The 20,184-nt window shown below is 41.4% G+C and overlaps 3 protein-coding genes across 3 annotated transcripts in view; all 3 read left to right on the forward strand.

The window, feature by feature from the left end:
• The window catches only part of LOC118390643 (long-chain-fatty-acid--CoA ligase 6), a 44,977-nt gene extending 43,418 nt beyond the window's left edge, over window positions 1–1,559 (forward strand). Inside the window, exon 21 of the mRNA XM_052529602.1 lies at window positions 140–1,559. Coding sequence (XP_052385562.1) covers window positions 140–280 — 141 coding nt within the window. The 3' untranslated portion in view covers window positions 281–1,559. The remainder of the gene's footprint in view (window positions 1–139) is intronic.
• Window positions 1,560–8,085: 6,526 nt separating this feature from the next.
• On the forward strand, window positions 8,086–14,813 carry LOC118389822 (uncharacterized). Its single transcript, XM_035779690.2, has 12 exons — window positions 8,086–8,182; window positions 8,520–8,658; window positions 9,031–9,121; window positions 9,320–9,374; window positions 9,456–9,492; window positions 9,628–9,753; window positions 9,869–9,994; window positions 10,272–10,311; window positions 10,419–10,453; window positions 10,590–10,678; window positions 10,807–11,280; window positions 14,726–14,813. The coding sequence occupies exons 1-11, from the start codon at window positions 8,162–8,164 to the stop codon at window positions 11,137–11,139; spliced, it is 1,092 nt and encodes a 363-aa protein (XP_035635583.1). The 5' UTR covers window positions 8,086–8,161; the 3' UTR covers window positions 11,140–11,280; window positions 14,726–14,813.
• LOC118389823 (folliculin-interacting protein 1) overlaps window positions 14,696–20,184 on the forward strand; it is a 48,508-nt gene continuing 43,019 nt past the window's right edge. The window contains exons 1-2 of the mRNA XM_052457510.1: window positions 14,696–14,841; window positions 14,954–15,576. Of these exons, the coding sequence (XP_052313470.1) occupies window positions 15,488–15,576 (89 nt within the window). The 5' untranslated portion in view covers window positions 14,696–14,841; window positions 14,954–15,487. The remainder of the gene's footprint in view (window positions 14,842–14,953; window positions 15,577–20,184) is intronic.

Genomic DNA, 20,184 nt, shown 5'->3' on the forward strand with positions numbered 1-20,184 from the left:
TTGTAAGGTGTTCATTGGTGAGGGCAAATGACAACTCTCTGAAAGTGAATACCTAGACGATGATGACAAATAGCTGATATGCACACATGACCTGGCAAAGGATCCTGTCTCCATTCTAATGTATTCTGTCTGTCCCAAGGTGAAAAACATCCACATCCACAACGAGCAGTTCTCCATACAGAATGGCCTGTTGACTCCCACACTAAAAGCGAAGAGACCCGAGCTGAGGGAGTTTTTCAAGGAGAAGATTGAAGACCTGTACGAAAACATCTCCATGTGAAACACTACCACAGAATAAACATTTCTCAGTAACATCAGTCCTCATTTATCATTCACTCCCCTTCACCCCCATCCAACCACAAAACAGACTCAAACCAACCAAACAAGTTAATGACCGTGGGTCAGGAAGGAAGTATCAACTTAGCTCTTTGGACCCCCACTGACCAAGTTCTGTCTGCTGCTCCAGGGCAGCCTAGCAGTATGTTGGGCCAGTAACCGAAAGGTTGCTGGTTTGAATACCTGAGCCGACAAGGTGAAACATCTGTTGATGTGCCCTTGAGCAAGGCACTTAACCCTAATTTACTCTAGGGGCGCCGTACTACTATGGCTGACCCGGTGAAACAACACATTTCACCTACAGTACTCGGTATATGTGACAATACATCTGTATTATTTTTTTCCAATGTAGAGCTAAGACCAAATCAGCCTCATCTCTTATCTTGAAACGCCAGCAACAGACAGTCAACATAGCCTGCATGCTCCTCTTTCTTTTGTAGGCCTATCAAAACATTACAAAAAAATGATGCAATCTTTAAGTTTTTCTCCATGTTGTGCTCAGAGAATTTGCCTGGTAAGAACATACCGACCTCAAATAAGGGCATTGCATGCAGTGTGCCCTGCATTGGACACTTCAAAATGAGTCCTGGGCTTTAAAGGCAGTCAACAGGGGTGTAAAAACATTTTGTCTGTTGCAAAACCTTTTCCAACAAAAACAGCTTAATCAAAACGTAAAACATTTTTTCAACAAAAACTAGAGTTTTATTGGACAAATTCAGGTAGGCCCCTCCCCGTTCCATTTGTTCTGTTTGCTTCAATTTGGTTCCTAGAGTAAATGGTAAACGCTTTCCATGCAAGGCAAAACGTTTTGCAACAGAATCCGACTAATGAATACACCCCTGGTATACCAACACCGTCAACCGTCATACTGCAAGGCTTTTTCATGTAGTCGAGATCGACAAGCTCCACTCATTGACGGAGGTTAAAACAAAATGGACTGTGAAAATGTGGGTTTATGTAGTACAAATGTATAGGTTTTTGAGTTAATTTCAGTCCCAAATGATTACTATGTGGATGTACATATGAAGGACAACTAGACATAAGCATAGTTAAGCTGTGGTTTGAATGGATTTTTTTGCGTGTAGTGAGATGAATTGTAACTTTATTTAATCTGTTGTCAAATGGAATCAGCACCATATCCTTGTATTGAATGAGTGCAGCAACAGGGATTAGGGGTTGGGATGGGGCAGAGAAAAATAAAATACATTCTGGAATCATTTTAATTTATTATTTCTTTATTCTTTTCCATGTCAAGCGATGCTTAAACAAACTAAAACAGAATTACCTTTGCATTGCAACATTTGGCTGGGCGATATAGACAGAAAGTTTTAAAGGCCCAGTGGAAACACAAATGTGATTTCCTGTGTTATATATATATATATATTTCCACCCTGAGGTTGGAATAATACTGTGAAATTGTGAAAATTCTGATAATACAATCATTTTTATTGTAACTGCTGTACGAAAGAAACGTTTGAAATTTGTTCCTGTTTTGGTGTCAGGGAATTTTGGCCTACCATGGTGACATCACCATGCAGTAAATGAGTTAATAAACCAATAAGAAAGAGTTCCAAACCTCTCTGCCAATAACTGCACATTCAGTTTTACCCTCGCCACTCAAACCTGCCCTAGACAGTCCTAGAAAAATGATTGCTTGATAAATGGCTCTTTTCTAAGAATGTATTATTATTTAAAAAATATAAAATTTTCAAAAACAAAAAAAATCACAGTATGGTACTTAATTATTACCCTGAAATGATCTGATATTGAGATCTGCATTGGACCTTTAAAGGGATACTGCGAGATTCGGCCCTTTTGTTCTACTTACCCAGAGTCTGATGAACTTTATGTCTCTGTACCCATACCCATATGTCTCTGTAGCCGTATGTCTCTGTACCCATATGTCTCTGTACCCGTATGTCTCTGTACCCATATGTCTCTGTACCCATATGTCTCTGTACCCATATGTCTCTGTACCCATATGTCTCTGTGCCCGTATGTCTCTGTACTCGTATGTCTCTGTACCCGTATGTCTCTGTACCCGTATGTCTCTGTACCCGTACCCATATGTCTCTGTAGCCGTATGTCTCTGTACCCGTATGTCTCTGTACCCGTATGTCTCTGTGCCCGTATGTCTCTGTACCCATATGTCTCTGTACCCGTATGTCTCTGTGCCCATATGTCTCTGTACTCGTATGTCTCTGTACCCGTATGTCTCTGTACCCGTATGTCTCTGTACCCCTCTGTACCCATAGACTTCCAGTCATTGCGCTAACGCTAAAACTAGAGCTAACTTACTTTATACTGCACAGAGACATAACAATTGTATCCACGGGTTTATCGGACTCTGAGTAAGTAGAACAAGGGCAATATAATAGCAATGATCACGGTAGTGATATAGGGTGATCAAATCAAAGTCTTTTGGTCGCGTACGCAGTTTAGCAGGTGTTATGGCGGGTGCAGTGAAATGCTTATGTTCTAGTTCCTATCAATCAATGCAGTAAATGTCAAACAAGCACACAATAATGCAAAGTAAAACAAATAATCACAAATGTAGTACATTAGTAGATATATAAATAGTATGCAAACATTGTTAAAGTGACCAGTGGTCATTTACTATGTACATAGGGCAGCAGTCCGTAAGGTGCAGGGTAAAGTATGCAACAGTTGGACACAGTCTTCATTGATATGTGTCTCCTGAGTTTTTGGAGTATAATGAGCTTGACACAGGTAAAGTGGCTGAGTGATTGGTTTACCTCTTCTGTAGGTTTACTTTGGCACAACAAAAGTCTACTTGGAGCAAGCGTCCAAGTGCATGCTTCTTCTTATCAGCAGCCAACAACTACAATGTTAAGAGCTGAAGGTCTATAGGGCATATTTTCTTCCAAGTACCTCAGATGAAGTTTCATCATCATAGTTGATGTTTGATTTTAGTAGGGGAAAGGCTGCACCTCAGAGGCTGAGGCTCTGAAATATGTTTGTGAGCAGCAGGACCTCAAATAGTCTGTTACAGCTTACCAATTAACCTCAGTATCAGTGTCGTGTCTTTAAAAATGATCCTATTCTAACTCAAAGGCTATCAATTGTAATTTTAGTGGAGGTTGTTCAATGAGCTTATCGCATGTGATTGTCTTTTAACTGAGGCCTGAAGACTAGCCCACAAAGTAAACGTCTGCAGCAGGCTAACCCAGTCTTGTGACACATGTTGCGTTCCCCTGCTCAGACGTTGCATGCGTCAACCATCGACTGACAGATTGATATAACATATGATGTGGTTAGCTCATACTAAAATACCTATCCAGGCGTTGTAAGATCTGGCATGCTTCAGCAACGCCTGGGCAGAGGAATACGCCCATAGACGACCAGGGCTCAAACCATAGCATTCATAACACTTTTTCAAACAAGACAGGGGCAGATTAATATAATACATTTGCAAAATTCAGCTCATTTTATTTGGTCAAAACAATATTTCCGGGCCTCCCGAGTAGCGGTTGGGCTCTACTTGGCTCATTGTGCTATAGAGACTCCCCGGTCGCCAGTTGAACGGTTGAACACATTGGTGTGGCTGGCTTCCGGGTTAAGCTGGCGGGTGTTAAGGAGAGCGGTTAGGCGGGTCATGTTTAGGAGAACACATGACTCCACCTTCGACTCTCCAGAGCCCATTGGGGAGTTGCAGCGATGAGACAAGTTCGAAATTGGGGAGAAAAAATACTAACAAAAAAGAATACTTGACTTATCTGATCTAAGCCCTTGGCTCCAATAAAAGGAGCATAGGCCATAGACAAATGTCCTCCTCCATCTCACTCGTTTCGGGGCAAGTTTTTCCAGGTCTCACCATGTTGAGGCTACTTTCAGTAATTTCTGCCTGGACAAATAAGCCTACACCTGTCACTGAAGATCAAACTGGAAAAATGTGTCACAATCATATCCCTCAAGTCTCTGCATAAATACAAGCTGTTCAGACGATCACATGAATCCACTTCACAGATAAGATGTGATTGGCGTAGGCCTATTTAGGGAGTGTACATTGGATCTTGGAGAACAGGCATGCTTGTACAGCACTATTGTAAATTCATTTATAGAATGAAAGGAATGAAAAATAATTGCAAGTGAAACCACGGGACTGGTTAGGAATCAATGAAGATTACATTCCAACTGATGATCAGATCACAAAGAATCCTGTAGTATGTTTATAAAATATATGAATAATATGTTTTACAGTTAATCTAAATGATGGGTAGATAGGACAGGAATCAAACTGTACATGTTGGATATTTTAATATTCAGTGTTTTTCCTTCTTTGACTAATGACACTATTTTAGGAGAGTGGTCATGTCTCAAACCAGCTACAGGGTTACCTTACTCTGCTTTTGTATTTCACATTTATGGCCAGCAGGGAGCGCCAACATAATTAGGGGAACACCGCCACACATTTTTTCCCCAGCTGAATCTCTGGAAAAGTTTTTGGGGGTACCAAGATGACGGGTAGGTTTATGCCCAAATTGTTGTTGGACTTGGAGGTGGAGAATGAGGAAGAATTAACACAGCAGGTGCTGTGAAAACCGTAGAGTTTCAGCCTTCCCCCGTTGGTGATGAAGATGATTTTGGCCAAGAGGGAGAAAGATTTTTGTAGAGAATGGATTCTTGCCTTCTGGCTGATCCATATGTGGTGTCACGATGGGTGGAAAAGAGGTTGGGGATTGTTAGGTTTTTGAAAGTGACTCAAAGTGGAATCGTGTAGATTTTTAAAAACGTTTATGCCCTCCGCACCACGCGACTGGAGGAAATAAGTGTGACACGCTTTCCTCTCCAGAGCAGGGCGCCATTGAAAGGAGTGATAACTGGAGTGGCATGAAGTGTTGAAGAGGGTCAACTGAAGTTGAAGATTCCCAGTGTTTGTGACGTAGTACACACCATTTGGTGCGACTCAGACCTGTGGAGAGGTGGTGAAATAGAGAAGACACCGTGTGTACTACTGAGCTTTGATGCAGAGTCTTCACCAGTTAAAGTCCACTAACGTGTTTTAGGTGTCAAGCTTATGGCTTATGTAGCAGTAGTGTGCAGGAGGGAGATTCCTGGATGTAAGGAGTGTGCAGGAGGACATGAGACAAAGGAATGTGTAGTATCGGTGGAAAAGGTTGTGTATTAACTGTAGTGGTACACATGGTGCTGGAAATCAGAGGGGTCTGGTGAACGGCAGGTTGAGGTTGCCAGGATCAGAGTATGGCAGAAGATGTGCTATGCTGAGGCAGTAAAGAGAGTATTAGAGGAAGATGGGTCCAGGGTGAGGGATCCTAAGAGGGTACCTGTGAGGAGGCTGAGGCCAATAGAGAGTGATAGGAATAACACATGCTTCAGTAAGGTTGTTTTTTTGGCATTCATGGCCATGGATGTCAGTTGTACCTCAGTAATGGAACGTATATCACAGAGGATGGATGTTGTGGTGTCAGCTGCAGAGAACTACTTGGGTGATTGTTGAGACTGTTTTGATCCTGCGGACTGGGATATGTTCCAGGTAGCCTCTGAGAACAACATTTACGAACACACGGATATGGTGACTGAGTTCATCAGAAAGTGTATAGGAGAGGTTTTACACACTGTGACTATTAAAACCTACCCAAACCAGAAACCGTGGATAGATGGCAGCATTCATGGAAAACTGAAAGTGCGAACCATCACATTTAACCACGGCAAGGTGACTGGGAATGTGGCCGAATACAAACAGTGTAGTTAAGGCAAACAAATAGTTAAAACATCAGCACAGTCACAGTGGAGTCGCAATTCAACAGCTCAGACACAAGACATATGTGGCAGGGTCTACAGACAATCACAAAATACAAAGGGAAAACCAGCCACGTCGCGCACACTGACATCTTGCTCCTGGACAAGCTAAACACCTTCTTCGCCCACTTTGAGGATAATACAGTGTCACTGACGCGGCCCACTACCAAGGACTGTGGGCTCTCCTTCTCCATGGACGACGTAAGACATTTAAACATGTTAACCCTCGCTAGGCTGCTGGCCCAGTCGGCATCATTAGCCGCGTCCTCAGAACATGCACAAACCAGCTGGCTGGAGGGTTTACGGACATATTGAATCTCTCCCTATCCCAGTCTGCTGTCCCCACTTGCTTCAAGATGTCCACCAGGATGTCATAAGGTGAATGCACCAATTTGTAAGTCGCTCTGGATAAGAGCGTCTGCTAAATGACTTAAATGTAAATGTAATTGTTCCTGTACCCAAGAAAGCAAAGGTAACTGAACTAAATGACTATTGCCATGTAGCACTCACTTCTGTCATCATGAAGTGCTTTGAGAGGCTATTTAAGGATCATATCAGCTCTACCTTACCTGACACCCTAGGCCAACTTCAATTTGCTTACCGCCCCAGATCCACAGACGATGCAATCTCCATCGCTTTGCGCACTGCCCTATCCCATCTGGATAAGAGGAATATCTATGTAAGAATGCTGAATGCAGACCCCTCCTGTACTCGCTGTTCACCCATGACTGCGTGGCCACGCACGCCTCCAACTCAATCATCAAGTTTGCAGACGACACAAAAGTAGTAGGCCTGATTACCAACAATGACGAGAGAGTGGTGCCAGGAAAATAATCTCTCACTCAAAATCAACAAAACAAAGGATCGGATCATGGACTTCAGGGAACAACAGAGGGAGCACGCCCCTATCCACATCGACTGGACTGCAGTAGAGAAAGTGGATAGCTTCAAGTTCCTCTGCATAGACATCACTGACGATCTGAAATGGTCCAACCACACAGACAGTGTGATGAAGAAGGCGCAACAGCGCCTCTTCAACCTCAGGATGCTGAATAAATTTGCCTTGGCCCCTAAAACCCTGACAAACGTTTATAGATGTAAAATTGAGAGCATCCTGTCGGGCTGTATCACCGCCTGGTACAGCAACTGCACCGCCCGCAACCGCAGGGCTCTCCAGAGGGTGGTGCGGTCAACGGGAATGCAGGCAAACTACCTGCCCTCCAGGACACCTACAGCACCCGATTGTCACAGGAATGCCAAAAAGATCAAGGACAACAACCACCCGAGCCACGGCTTGTTCACCCCGCTATCATCCAGAAGGCGAAGTCAGTACAGGTGCATCAAAGTTGAGACCGAGAGACTGAAAAACAGCTTCTATCTCATTGCCATCAGACTGTTAAAAAGCCATGACTAGTGTGCTTCCACCCAGTTACGCAACCCTGTACCTTAGAGGCTGCTGCCCAATATATATAGACTTGGAATCACTGGCCACTTTAATAATGGAACACTAGTCACTTTAATAATGTTTACATACTACTTTAGTCATCTCATATGTATGTACTATTCTACTGTATTTTAGTCAATGCCTCTCCGACATTGCTCAATCTAATTTTTATATATTTCTTGAATCCAATTATTTACTTTTAGATTTGTGTGTATTGTTCTGAATTGTTAGATATTACTGCACTGTTGGAGCTAAGAACACAAGCATTTCGCTACACCCGCAATAACATTTGCTAAATATGTGCATGTGACCAATACATTTTTTTTGATTTGGGTGAATGAGATTTTACTGCAGAAGAGTTACGAGATGTTTTGAATGATAGTGTCCCGTCCTCCAAGGCTGCTGGCCTGGAGTAGGAACAGATAGGACCAAATTAGTGGAATAATGGTGAGTTTTTAATGGGTGCAATGTTTTCACAAAGTTTAATGAATTCATACATCAGAATAGTAGGCTGATATACAGCCAATACAGTAGGTGGCGCCATGCACCGATAATACTTGTTTGCGGACTGCGGTAATACCCCAGAAGAAGCAGTTGCTGATGATCCAGAGGTCTAAGAAGGTTTGTGAATGTTTAAAAATAAAACTAGCTATGGCCAATGACAACGTTTTAATAATTACATTACTAATTGTTTGTTCAAACTATCTTTCTGATTCGTTGGTTTGCTGGCTTTATACTTTAATCTAACAAGTGAAACACCTGCCTGGCCAAAAAATTAACAAACGTTGGCTACCGTTAGCTAACTACTGTCGCTAACTTAGCAGGCGTCATTATCGGGACACTAAACACGTTCAAGTTGAAAGTTCATGCTCACCTTGACTTCATATTAAGTGGATGTAAATTCATCAATGAGCTTGGTACTCGTGTTTTGATTCAACTGTAACTTTTCTCTCCAAAGAATAATCGTGTTTTTGCTGGAATGGTTCGTTCAAAAGGTCGGAGTGACGACACCATCACAAGACGAGAAGGAATGCTCAGCAGCAGCTCCAGAAGGCAGAGTGGTGATACGCCTTTGAAGTCAGGTTTCACAAGAGGCAGTAAGAAATGGGATGCCTTTCAATGACAGTATGCGCTACTATGATTATACCTGTCCTGAAGGCCATCTCTCCCCAGATTTCTTCAAGTGGTATCTTCATACACAGATGTAGCCATCTATAAAGTATTAAATAAACCGCTTCTGACATCCAGCTACACACGGATGTACATGCAGCACAACTGGTGGAAAAAAAGTTCAACAAGCCCAGTAGTATACTCATACCCAAGCAGAGGTTTTACCTTGCAGAGCAAGTTAAGTCTTGTTCATAGCCAATCATTAGGTTTGACTACTATAATTGCTGATCACTTGCCTGGCAGAAGCAAATTGGTCTGGATGCCAGGCAATCTGATTAAGTATTTTGTTTAAATTTCAGAACTAAAGCGACTCTTCCCTAAACCCCTCTGCGCACGGCCAAAAGGCCATGTTCTGTCACCTATAAATGAGTCAACATGCACTGATCACAGGTGAGCTGCTTCATCTGTTAAACAATTTATAACAATCAGATATGGGTTGAGTCCCAAATGGTACCCTATTCCCTGTTTAGAGAACTACGTTTGACCAGTGACATGGGGTGCCATTTGGGATGCAGACAGGTAAGATTTGTAGCTAGCGTTAACGTGACTGTTCATTCCTAGTACATCCCATTATGTGTGCCTCAACAGATCTGTCTTGTCAACTGCTCCCTGGATGAACAGAATGCTGGAATCAAATGGAACTGTGAGTGAAAAGTCATTAAACAAGTTTGCATCACCTCCGATTCACTCGACTAACTTATCACTCTCCATTTTCTCTTTTCAGGAGAGCACAATACATTATAGCACAGAAGACGGTTCAAGTTGAGTTAGGAACATGTTTGTTTTTGTCAGTTAATGGTTAAACCCATGCTCACTTTGGTCCTTCATGTTTTGGATTGGTAATTGCAAATAGGTCAAAGTTTACTATTGAACATAATATTTTTTTCTATGTGCAGTTTCACAAGTGGGTGTTTCCTCCCTCCTGTTGGATTGTGATGAGACTGACTCTGTTGACATCTCCAGTGATACTAGCTCCAGCAGTCTGCCCTCACCTGAGCAGTTCCGCAGAGAGAAAGTCTATGGTGTGTGTGTTGGTCTAGGACTCAGCAGGCACTGTAAAAAGACCTGGCTGACAGCCCATACCTTAAGAAGTTGAGTGACAGGGATTTTTCAATCCCATCTTTTTTTGCGGTTTAGAAGAGATAGTGGCCTTCCCCAATGAGGAGATGTTAGACCTGAATGTAAAGAACTCCACTCTCCTAGATGTCAGCCATGCTGAGGACATCCACATGCAACAGCCTCCTAACCTGTCCTCCATCATTGGTAAGAGATACAGCACAATGCTGGACATACAGGATGTTACCCTAAATGGCACCGTATTGACTTTATAGACTACTGTTTTGACCCGCGCACCTAGAGCACCACTTTTGACCAGAGACCTATCTTGGGAAAATGGTGCCATTTGGGACATATCCCAAGTTTTTGTAATTTTAATTATTATTATTTTAATTTTAAGGACCCTGAAACCTTGTCAACCTTGGAGAGATTTAGTATTCCATGCTTCCTTATCTGTGCAAAATGTTATTTTTTTTCTTTGCAGACATTTCCCAAATGAATGATGGAAAAGATCAGGAAAAAAGGTCAATTTGATTGAATGGCTCGACTCTTTGTATAAGATGTGAAATTGACTTTTTCATAGAATGAATAGTCATTTATATTCTAACAAAGAACCTTTATTTGTTCACAGCCGTTTAGCGCGACCCATTAAAAGTACATATTCAGGTATTTGCTTATAATATATTTTATCGTAATTTTTAAAATAACTAATAGTAATTTGTTAATTTTTTGGAGAAAAAAAAACAAACAAAAGCAGGAGAGCGCATATAGAACTGATTATTTATTTTCTATGTATTTGTAGACAAGCTGTTCAATGCCTATGTGTCCGTTGAAAGCACCCCCCTAGCTGGAGGAGTAAATGTGCCCTCAGTCCCCAAGAAAACACAAAGGGTATGAAAACACTCACCTGCCTTGTATTTCTCAGATTCTATCTGAGCTAAAAGTGGCATGTAAAGAAAAACTGTGGCTCATCTGCAAGTTTAAGAATGTCAGTTAGTAATGAAGTCCTCCTCTCACAGCCAGTGACGATTAGACCCAGGAAGATCAAATGCAGGAAGAGAGTAAAATTTAGTGACTCTGTTACCACTGAGAAGATGGTAGTGAACAATGTGGAGCCTGTCAGTGACCACACGATCAGTGAGAGGACCAGAGACACATTAGACAACAGAGAAACAGCTGCCCCTGAAGTAGTCCCTCAAGTCCTGAAAAGACCCACACATCACTCACCAGAGCAAGCCAAGTTCTTTGACTTTGCAGATGAGAAAGAAAGAGACACCTTCTTTCAAAAGTTGAGGCAGAGGTACTCCTCCGTTAGGGTAAGCATCCTCTCTGAATGGTCAGTCTTTGGATGATTGCAGATGCCATGTATCAGGAATTTGCTCTCATAGTATGTTGTTTGACTGACCATGTCCGGGTACTTTTCGTCACCAGAGTATATTCGCCAATGTTGGTGGGCGTTCGACAGATACATTTGAAGATGAGGGTAATGTTTGGTAAGCACAATTTCTACATAGGATGAAGTCCTGCAGATGTTAGTAAAATGGTTGGTTCCTAGGACAAAAATGTCATTTTGGGGTATATTCAGAGGTGGAAACTTTCCGTGGGAATAATGGAAATATATGAATATTAATACCATTTTAAATGTAGATGTTTTTTGCATTGGATATATTTACCATATCATATGGAGACAGAAACAAACCTTTTACCTTATCAAAAGTAGACATAATTGCAAATGATTAATTCCTTCCAATAGAACCCCCCGTTTAGTTATGAATTGAACTTTAATTAAATAAGTTGACTCTTCACATGGGATGATTTCAATGAACAACAAAAGGTAATATTGAATCATCCATCACATCTCCCAAAAAACGTTTTCAACACATCTGTAAAATGAGTCTAGAAACTAAAGCTTTGGTTGTCTTCCTCTCAGGCTTCCATGTCTTCTCACTGGACCTCCTCAATGTCCACCTCTTGAACATCAGACTTTGAGGCCTCATCTTCACTTTCACTTTCCAACCTTGTTGACGATGGCTCGTTGTCAGGCTCAAATTTGCCCGGGTGGACAACAATTTTTCAACCCTTGTATTGGTCAGCCTGTTGCGTGCTTTGGTGTGTGTGTGTGTTCCCAAACAAGGACCAGTTGCGCTCTGAGATGGCTGATGTTGGTGGGATTTGGAGGATGATTGAGGCAACTGGGTAGAGATCCTGAGATCCACAAAGTCTCTTCCACCAGGTGGCTGATGAGATATGTTGGCACGACTGCCATATTGCATCTCCATCCCAAAGCCCTTGCTTGGAAGTGTACTTTGCCAGACTGCCAAGAACCTTGTCCTCATCCAGGCCACGGTGGTGAGACACAGTAGTGATGACACCATAGGCCTTGTTGATCTCTGCACCAGACAGGATGCTCTTGTCAGCATACTTGGAGTCATGTATGCTGTGGTGTGTATGGGCTTCAGGCAGAAGTCATCACGCTTTTTGATGCATTTCAGAACGGCAGTTTCCTCTGCTTGGAGCAACAGTGAAGTGGGCAGGGCAGTATGGATTTCTTCTCTTACATCTGCATGCAGAGTCAAACAGGATGTCATTGTCTCCCTCAATCCATGCATTGGCTACTGCTATAGGTTTCATGAGTTTCAGGCTGCTTTACACTCTTTCCCAAAATACATCATCCAGGAGGATCCTCTTAATGGGCATGTCCATAAACGCAGACTGATATGGTCATTTCTTGGAGAAACTCCTTCCCCTCCAGGAGACTGAAACATGATGACAACACCACCCCAACAGGTGTTGCTGGGCAGCTTCAATATGGTGCTCTTATTCTTCTCACTTTGCTTGGTGAGGTAGATTGCTGCTATAACTTGATGACCCTTCACATACCTAACTATTTCCTTGGCTCTCTTGTAGAGTGTATCCATTGTTTTCAGTGCCATGATGTCCTTGAGGAGCAGATTCACTCCATGAGCAGCACAGCCAATGGGTGTGATGTGAGGGTAGGACTCCTCCACTTTAGACCAAGCATCCTTCATGTTCTCATCATTGTCTGTCACCAGTGCAAATACCATCTGTGGTCCAAGCTCATTGATGACTGCCTTCAGCTCATCTGCAATGTAGAGACTGGTGTGTCTGTTGTCCATTGTCTGTGCTCTTATAGAATACTGGTTGAGGGGTGGAGATGTAGTTAATTATTCATTGCCCACTAACATTCAACCACCCATCAGAGATGATTGCAATAGTCTGCTTTCTCTATGATTTGCTTGACCTTCACCTGAACTCTGTTGAACTCTGCATCCAGCAAATGAGTAGATAAAGCATGTTTGGTTGAAGGGGGTATTCTGGGCAAAGTACATTCAGAAATCTCTTCCAATACACATTGCCTGTGAGCATCAGAGGTGAACCAGTTGCATACACGGCTCAAGCAAGACATTCATCAGCATTTCTCTGACTCTTTTCCTCCATTGAGTCAAAAAAACTTCTGATTCCAGGAGGACCATGAGCTGTTGCTATCGATAAGGTGTCTGATTCATCATTTTCACCTCAAATAGAAGAGGGACTTTTGTCAGAGGTTGCTTGTTGTGAGAGCTGGGGGAACTTTATGCACTTGGCCAGATGATTCTGCATCTTTGTTGCATTCTTCACATATGATTTGGCACAGTATTTGCAAATGTACACAGCTTTTCCTTCTACATTAGCCGCAGTGAAATGTCTTCACACATCAGATAGTGCCTGTGGAATTTTCCTGTAAAGATTAGAAAAAAATGTGTAAAAGAAAAACAAATACAATTCCATCTACAGATAAATAGTTAAGCAGTTAGATTAAACAACTCCTTTGTAAGAAATGTTTTAAAATGCAACGTATGGAAATAGGTGAATTAACACTCCTCAGTTAGCAGGCTCAAGCAAGCTAAAACCCACATGGTAGCAAAAACTAACTAGCAGAAATTGTTAACAAGTTAGAAATGATTTAAACACTATAGGCTACTATTTACTAGTTAACAAAAAATCATGTATGTCATATAAAATATATTCACCCCAGCCAGTATTGTAATCAAAACCAGAAAGCATGTAGTCCTTGGCTCGGACAGTGTAGTAGTGTGAGCTCAATAGCATCTCATTAGTGTGCAAGATCTTGAGAATCAGCTGTACATGTGATGGAAGAGTGCACTGTGAATGCAGAGGGTTGCAATTATATTGAATTGGGGATAGTTTAGCCAAAATATGCCACAAGATGTAGAATTGCCTTGTGTATCCCACTAAAAAGGTTAACTTGTTATTTGCTAACTTTGAAGAATTTAAGCAAAATTCCCAGGCTTAACTTCCCATGGGACATTTCTGACAGCGCTTTGCAGACCTAGTTATTACCCATTCCTCTCCTCTCGAGACCTTTCATTGCGTCCTCAAGTATTTCCATAGGTAGGGCCAGGAGTTTTTCCTGAACAATGTGACTGGACCTGGGGTGTATTCATTTAGCTAATTATGTAACAAAACCTTTCTTAAATGGAAGCAAACTGAACAAAACGGGGAGGGACCTACTTGAATAGAAACTCTCGCTTTGCTCCTGTGTGGCTAAGTTGGTATGGTGGGACCAGTACAGAAAAAAGTATGAACATTTATTCACTCACTACTGTAAATCGCTCTGGATAAGAGTGTCTGCTAAATGACTAAAATGTTAATGTAAAATGCTCTGTTTGCTTCTGTTTTCAAACAGTATACAGTTCTGTAGGTAATCCGCCCCAGGAAAAGCTCTTGGCTCTAGTTATTAGCTGTAAATCGTGCTCGAGTTTTTTCCTACTCGGGAGAAATCCCTGCTGCCCTATCCATTAAATATTATACGGTTTTGTTTTTATGATTTATAGTAATGGTTGAGTATGATTGATCTGCTGTTACTTTTTTTCATTTTCCATTGTTATTGAATATTGTGCTTTATTCACTCTGCAGTTCAAAGATATAAGTACCAAGTAGTTAAAGGGCTGAACCATCTGTGTAAAGTGTACCACTTCCAGTCCTCCAGGAAGTAAAGCTACCACAACTTGTGAAAGCTGTCATCAATACAGGTGAGAAAGCAAACAAACCACATTGTCTGAAGCTAACATTGTAACCTTATTTTACATGCCATTTTCTCTAAGCATTAATCTCGCAATACCCATTTTATTAATTCTCTTTTAGGACACTTCTGATCCCTAAAGGTTTTCACAGTCCATGGAGAGACAGGTTGTTGTGGTTAAAAACATATATTTAAAAAATGAAATTCTGTTGCTGTAATATATAATGTAGATAATGTAAATTTTTAATTTAATTAACATAATAAATTGATAAAATTACAGTTCTGCTGTATTTGAGCTTATTATTTGACTAAACATGTGAAATATATTTCAGGCATAGAATTGGACTGTGATGTATACAAATGATTTATATTGTTTTTGGTGTTGAATGTACATTTTTATTTGGTGTCTTGTGTTAGAACTTTCAGCCAAAACATAAACAGAGTGACTATTTTGACCACGTGGTGTTTGGCTAAAAATATCATCCAATCAAGTGTTTTCGAGAAGGAGCAGTGGATCGTCGTCCAATCAGAAAACTGTAGTGGGTTTCCAAGCAGTTCGTGTGACTAATGCCTGTCATATGACTCCGCCACAAATGGGGTTAGTTTTAAGGAACTAAGGCTGCACTTGGATTTGGAAGAAAGCGAGACTTTCTAAAATGCCTCCAACTCTTTTTCAGAAACTTTTTAATAAAAGAAATTCAATTTCGCCGCCCCCAAGATGCAACAAAGAGGACCCCGCGTTCAGGTTTGTGCGCATGCTATCTATATTAAACTGCAAGCTATAGCTAACGTTAGCTGGCTAGTTAACGTTAGTTGAGCAGCTCATTCTCTTGTGCAAGTGGAGCAGAAGTTGTCCGGAGTATTAGGTATTAAGATAGTTATGCAATCCGTAATATGCAACGTGTTTTAACCACCTACCGTTCTGATAACGACAGCTGTAAAATGACCTTAATTATTGCCACCTGCTAATTAAGTTAGCTAACCCACGCCAATCACATCGTGAAATCGCTTGAGAAAGACTGGGTCTTTGTATAAAATATGGCAATGCCTCTACTGTTTTGTTGGAAATTACTTGAATCTAATGATAATATTTTGTGTTGTGCTGGACAGGGTTTCTTTGTCACGTTTACTTGCAGTGAAATACATGATCGGAATTATGTTTAATATCAGTGTACACAAACAACAAGAATGCATAACTAGCTAGCTACAATTCAAGATTATTATCATCATCACTTGGTGCCAAGTACAACGTGCATGCATGCTACTGTACCCAGTCGCAGGCACAGTAGCGCTGTACGTGCAACGGTGCACGTGACTGTTCAATGGGACTCTGACAACTAGATGGCTGGTTAACTGAAGTTGCGATGTGAAGGCTCTGTAAATACTGTAGTTGTGCTATACTTTCTGATTACCATGCAATTACAAAGCATTGGTGGTATTGACCTTCTGTTACCTCGCATTGGGAAATACTTTTTTTTAAATAAATGATTAAATACTGCCATGTCATTTTTTTTGGATGTCATCTATGTCATGCCAAAATATTGAATGTTTGTGAATTATAGGCCTATAATTTAAATGTGAAGAAAAATGTCAGTTGTATTCTATTTGTGTCGCTCATGAGACCCCCGATGCTAAGTACCCTCACCTATATGTGTCAACCACATTCTACAGCCAAAAATATGTCTTGTCTGCGATAGATAAATGGAGCGTAGTGCATTTTGCCCTTTGACTTCAATTGGGGCATGGCTTACTATTCCCTTTCTGGCTCACACGACAGTACATTAATTTGGCACACAGGCTTCGTTTATCAGACATGCAGGACTGACAGACAGGAGTTCACTGTAACACTCACTCCAGCAACAGGTCTGAAGAAGCAACACTTTGGTGTCTAATTGAATTAATTTGCTTTTCTGACAGTGACACTACTCCGATACTGACACTTGTGATTGAGCCTTAAGATTTTGTGAATTACCGTTCTGAGCAAACTTCTCATCTGGAGCAGTTTGTGAGGGCGCAAACATGCTTGGGAGTGAGATGTCACTGTGCCGCCTACTTCTCAACGGCTCTTCTCTAAACCCATAGTCGTGTATCAATCTGAGACAAGTAAGGAAAAGTTCATGTTAAGGAGTCTCTGTTGGACTGGGCCTGGAACAGCACTGCCACATCAATGCACTGTCCCTCCCTAAGAATACCAGGCAGGGCAGCAGGTTGGCTGACCCTCTGAGGAAAATCTAAACAGCGCTCATATTTCCTTGGCTATGAGTGACCCAAGAGCAGCATACTGTACATTGCTGAGAGGTCCCACCCAGGGGCTTTGTTTGCTCCCTTGCCTGCCCCTGTTGCAAACAAACTTCCTTCCTGTACCACAGCACAGCCTGAAGTGTGGACTTAACACACTGCTCCTTCCTCAGCCAGATCACTGTAGATTATAAATGCCAAACTGATATTTTCGATCATTTCTGTTTGTCTATTAAGCCTTTAGCTATAGTAGTGAAATTGCTTGAGAGAGGAGAAAAATATGCTCAAGTTCCTTCTCCTGGCCCTCTGCACATAGTTTCAAAACTGTGTGTGTCATGTGAGGGATCATCAATCATAATGTCTGCCAGAGTATCACATGTCTGTATTCCCCAGTCAGTCACAATCTATAAAAGTAACTGCCAGGTTAGATGAGGGAAAGATATTGCTTTTGTATTCCCAATGTTCTCCTTCCCCTGTTTTGAGTGATGGTTTGGCTACCTTGTATTTAAAAAAATAAATAATATGAGTTTGGCTAGTGAGTGTGTTGCATCTCAGCAGACAGCTTGTCGACATGTTCTTCCTATACAGGCTATTTTAAGTGGGCTGGAGTTCTCAGAACCGCAGTCATGGTAAAGATTATATATTTTTTTCTCCAGCCCCATCCCTTAATGGTAAACTCCACCCAATCTTTTGGTATTAATTTCATTAGTCCATTGTTGACACAATCCCAAAATGTTTTGCTTGTCAGACATTTACATTTACATTTAAGTCATTTAGCAGACGCTCTTATCCAGAGCGACTTACAAATTGGTGCAAACACCTATGACAACCAGTGGAACAGCCACTTGCATCTAAATCTTGTTGGGAGGGGGGGTGAGAAGGATTACTTACCCTTACTTACCCTATCCTAGGTATTCTTTGAAGAGGTGGGGTTTCAGGTGTCTCCGGAAGGTGGTGATTGACTCCGCTGTCCTGGCGTCGTGAGGGAGTTTGTTCCACCATTGGGGGGCCAGAGCAGCGAACAGTCTTGACTGGGCTGAGCGGGAACTGTACTTCCTCAGTGGTAGGGAGGCGAGCAGGCCAGAGGTGGATGAACGCAGTGCCCTTGTTTGGGTGTAGGGCCTGATCAGAGCCTGGAGGTACTGAGGTGCCGTTCCCCTCACAGCTCCGTAGGCAAGCAATCAAGTTCTCAAGATATGTAACTTTCAAAATACAGAAGTCACCCCATACTTTGCATTTAGCATAATATGATGCTGCGGTTTGTGTCATATGATGCAAATTGCATAATGTGAGGATTTCTGTATTTTTAAAGTTACATATCATGAAAACTTGATTGCTGACAAGCAAAACATTTTGGAATTGTGTCAATGGGCAAACAAACACCAATATATACTTTCCTTTAACTTAGGGCTGTCTTGTTCAACTAAGTTGTCACTTCTTTTGACCAATTGTTTGGTCAAGATGTCTGAACACGTATTTCTCAATATATTGACATGTTTTTTAATAAAATCAACTATATACATTGTCTGATGCTTTAAGCTTACGGTGTGAAATAAGACAAATGCCTCAAGGGGGTGCAAGAGGTCTAGACCTAACTATTGTCCTCCTGCTGACTTTCGCAGATTCTGCCATTACTCTCCTGAAGTTGCCGGTAATAGGCTACATGAGGAGTGCCAATTTATCTTATTTCTACCGATCTGCTCTCCACTTATGGTTTTCATATGCACATTTTCTTGAAACAGTTTGTCTTCATATCTCAATCATTGTCATGTGATTAATCCAAATTCTATCTAAATGAAAATGATACAAACCTAAAATTACTTCTATTGCCAACTATGTAAAGAAAAAATGGCCTTCATAAGGCCAACAAATAAGAACATTGCGGCCTGCCGGTAGAAAATATCCTGATTTAAAAAAAAAAAAATACAAAAATATCCTATAAATCACATTGGCTACACATGGCTTGTCTGCAACCACCTTGAAACATAGTTGATACAATCAACTTGGGTCCAGCCAAAGCTTGCTTGCGCTTTGCTAGCAACATTGTATAAAATATTCTGGGCCCACAGTTTCCTGAGCTCAGGACAGACACAGCTGTAGGCTATTTGCGCAAGGGATAAGAAGCTGTGCTTGACTTGGGCAGGAGCTCATCGGAGCTGAGTACCGGCACCTCAAATGTTCTACTGCTTGAGCTCCTGTTCCTTTTTAAATTATATTCGCTCAAAAGTGTTGTGGTGCTCCTGCACCGAAATAGAAACGGGACCAGCACCCAAAATGAGTACCGGAACATATTTCAGTCCAAGTCGAGCACTGATAAAAGTAATCAGGCCGGCCTATTTTATGACGTTTCCACTGGATCATAGAATGACTTTTCACCTTCACACTGAGTGTACCAGTCAAAGGTTTGGACACCTACTCATTCCAGGGTTTTTATTTTTTACTATTTTATACATTATAGAGTAATAGTGAAGACATCAAAACTATGAAATAACACATATGGAATCATGTAGTAACCAAAGAAAGTGTTAAACAAATCAAAATATTTTATATTTGAGATTCTTCAAATAGCCACCCTTTGTCTTGATGACACCTTTGCAAACTCTTGGCATTCGCTCAACCAGCTTCACGAGGTAGTCACTTGGAATGCATTTAAATTAACAGGTGTGCCTTGTTAAAAGTTCATTTGTGGAATTTCTTTCTTTGAGCCAATCAGTTATGTTGGTGATATACAGAAGATAGCCCTATTTGGTAAAAGACCAAGTCCATATTATGTCAAGAAAAGCTGAAATAAGCAAAGAGATGACAGTCCATCGTTATTTTAAGACATGAAGGTCAGTCAATATGGAAAGTTTCTTCAAGTGCAGTTGCAAAAACCATCAAGCGCTATGATGGAACTGGCTCTCGTGAGAACCGCCACAGGAATGGAAGACCCAGAGTTACCTCTGCTGCAGAGGATAAGTTCATTCGAGTTATCTGCACCTCAGATTGCAGCCCAAATAAATACAAACATCAACTGTTCAGAGACAGCATGAATCAGGACTTCATGGTCAAATTACTGCAAAGAAACCACCACTAAAGGACACCAATAAGAAACAAGCAATGTACATTAGACCGG

The sequence above is a fragment of the Oncorhynchus keta genome, chromosome 11, assembly GCF_023373465.1.
Source record: "Oncorhynchus keta strain PuntledgeMale-10-30-2019 chromosome 11, Oket_V2, whole genome shotgun sequence".
NCBI classification, from domain to species: Eukaryota; Metazoa; Chordata; class Actinopteri; order Salmoniformes; family Salmonidae; genus Oncorhynchus; species Oncorhynchus keta.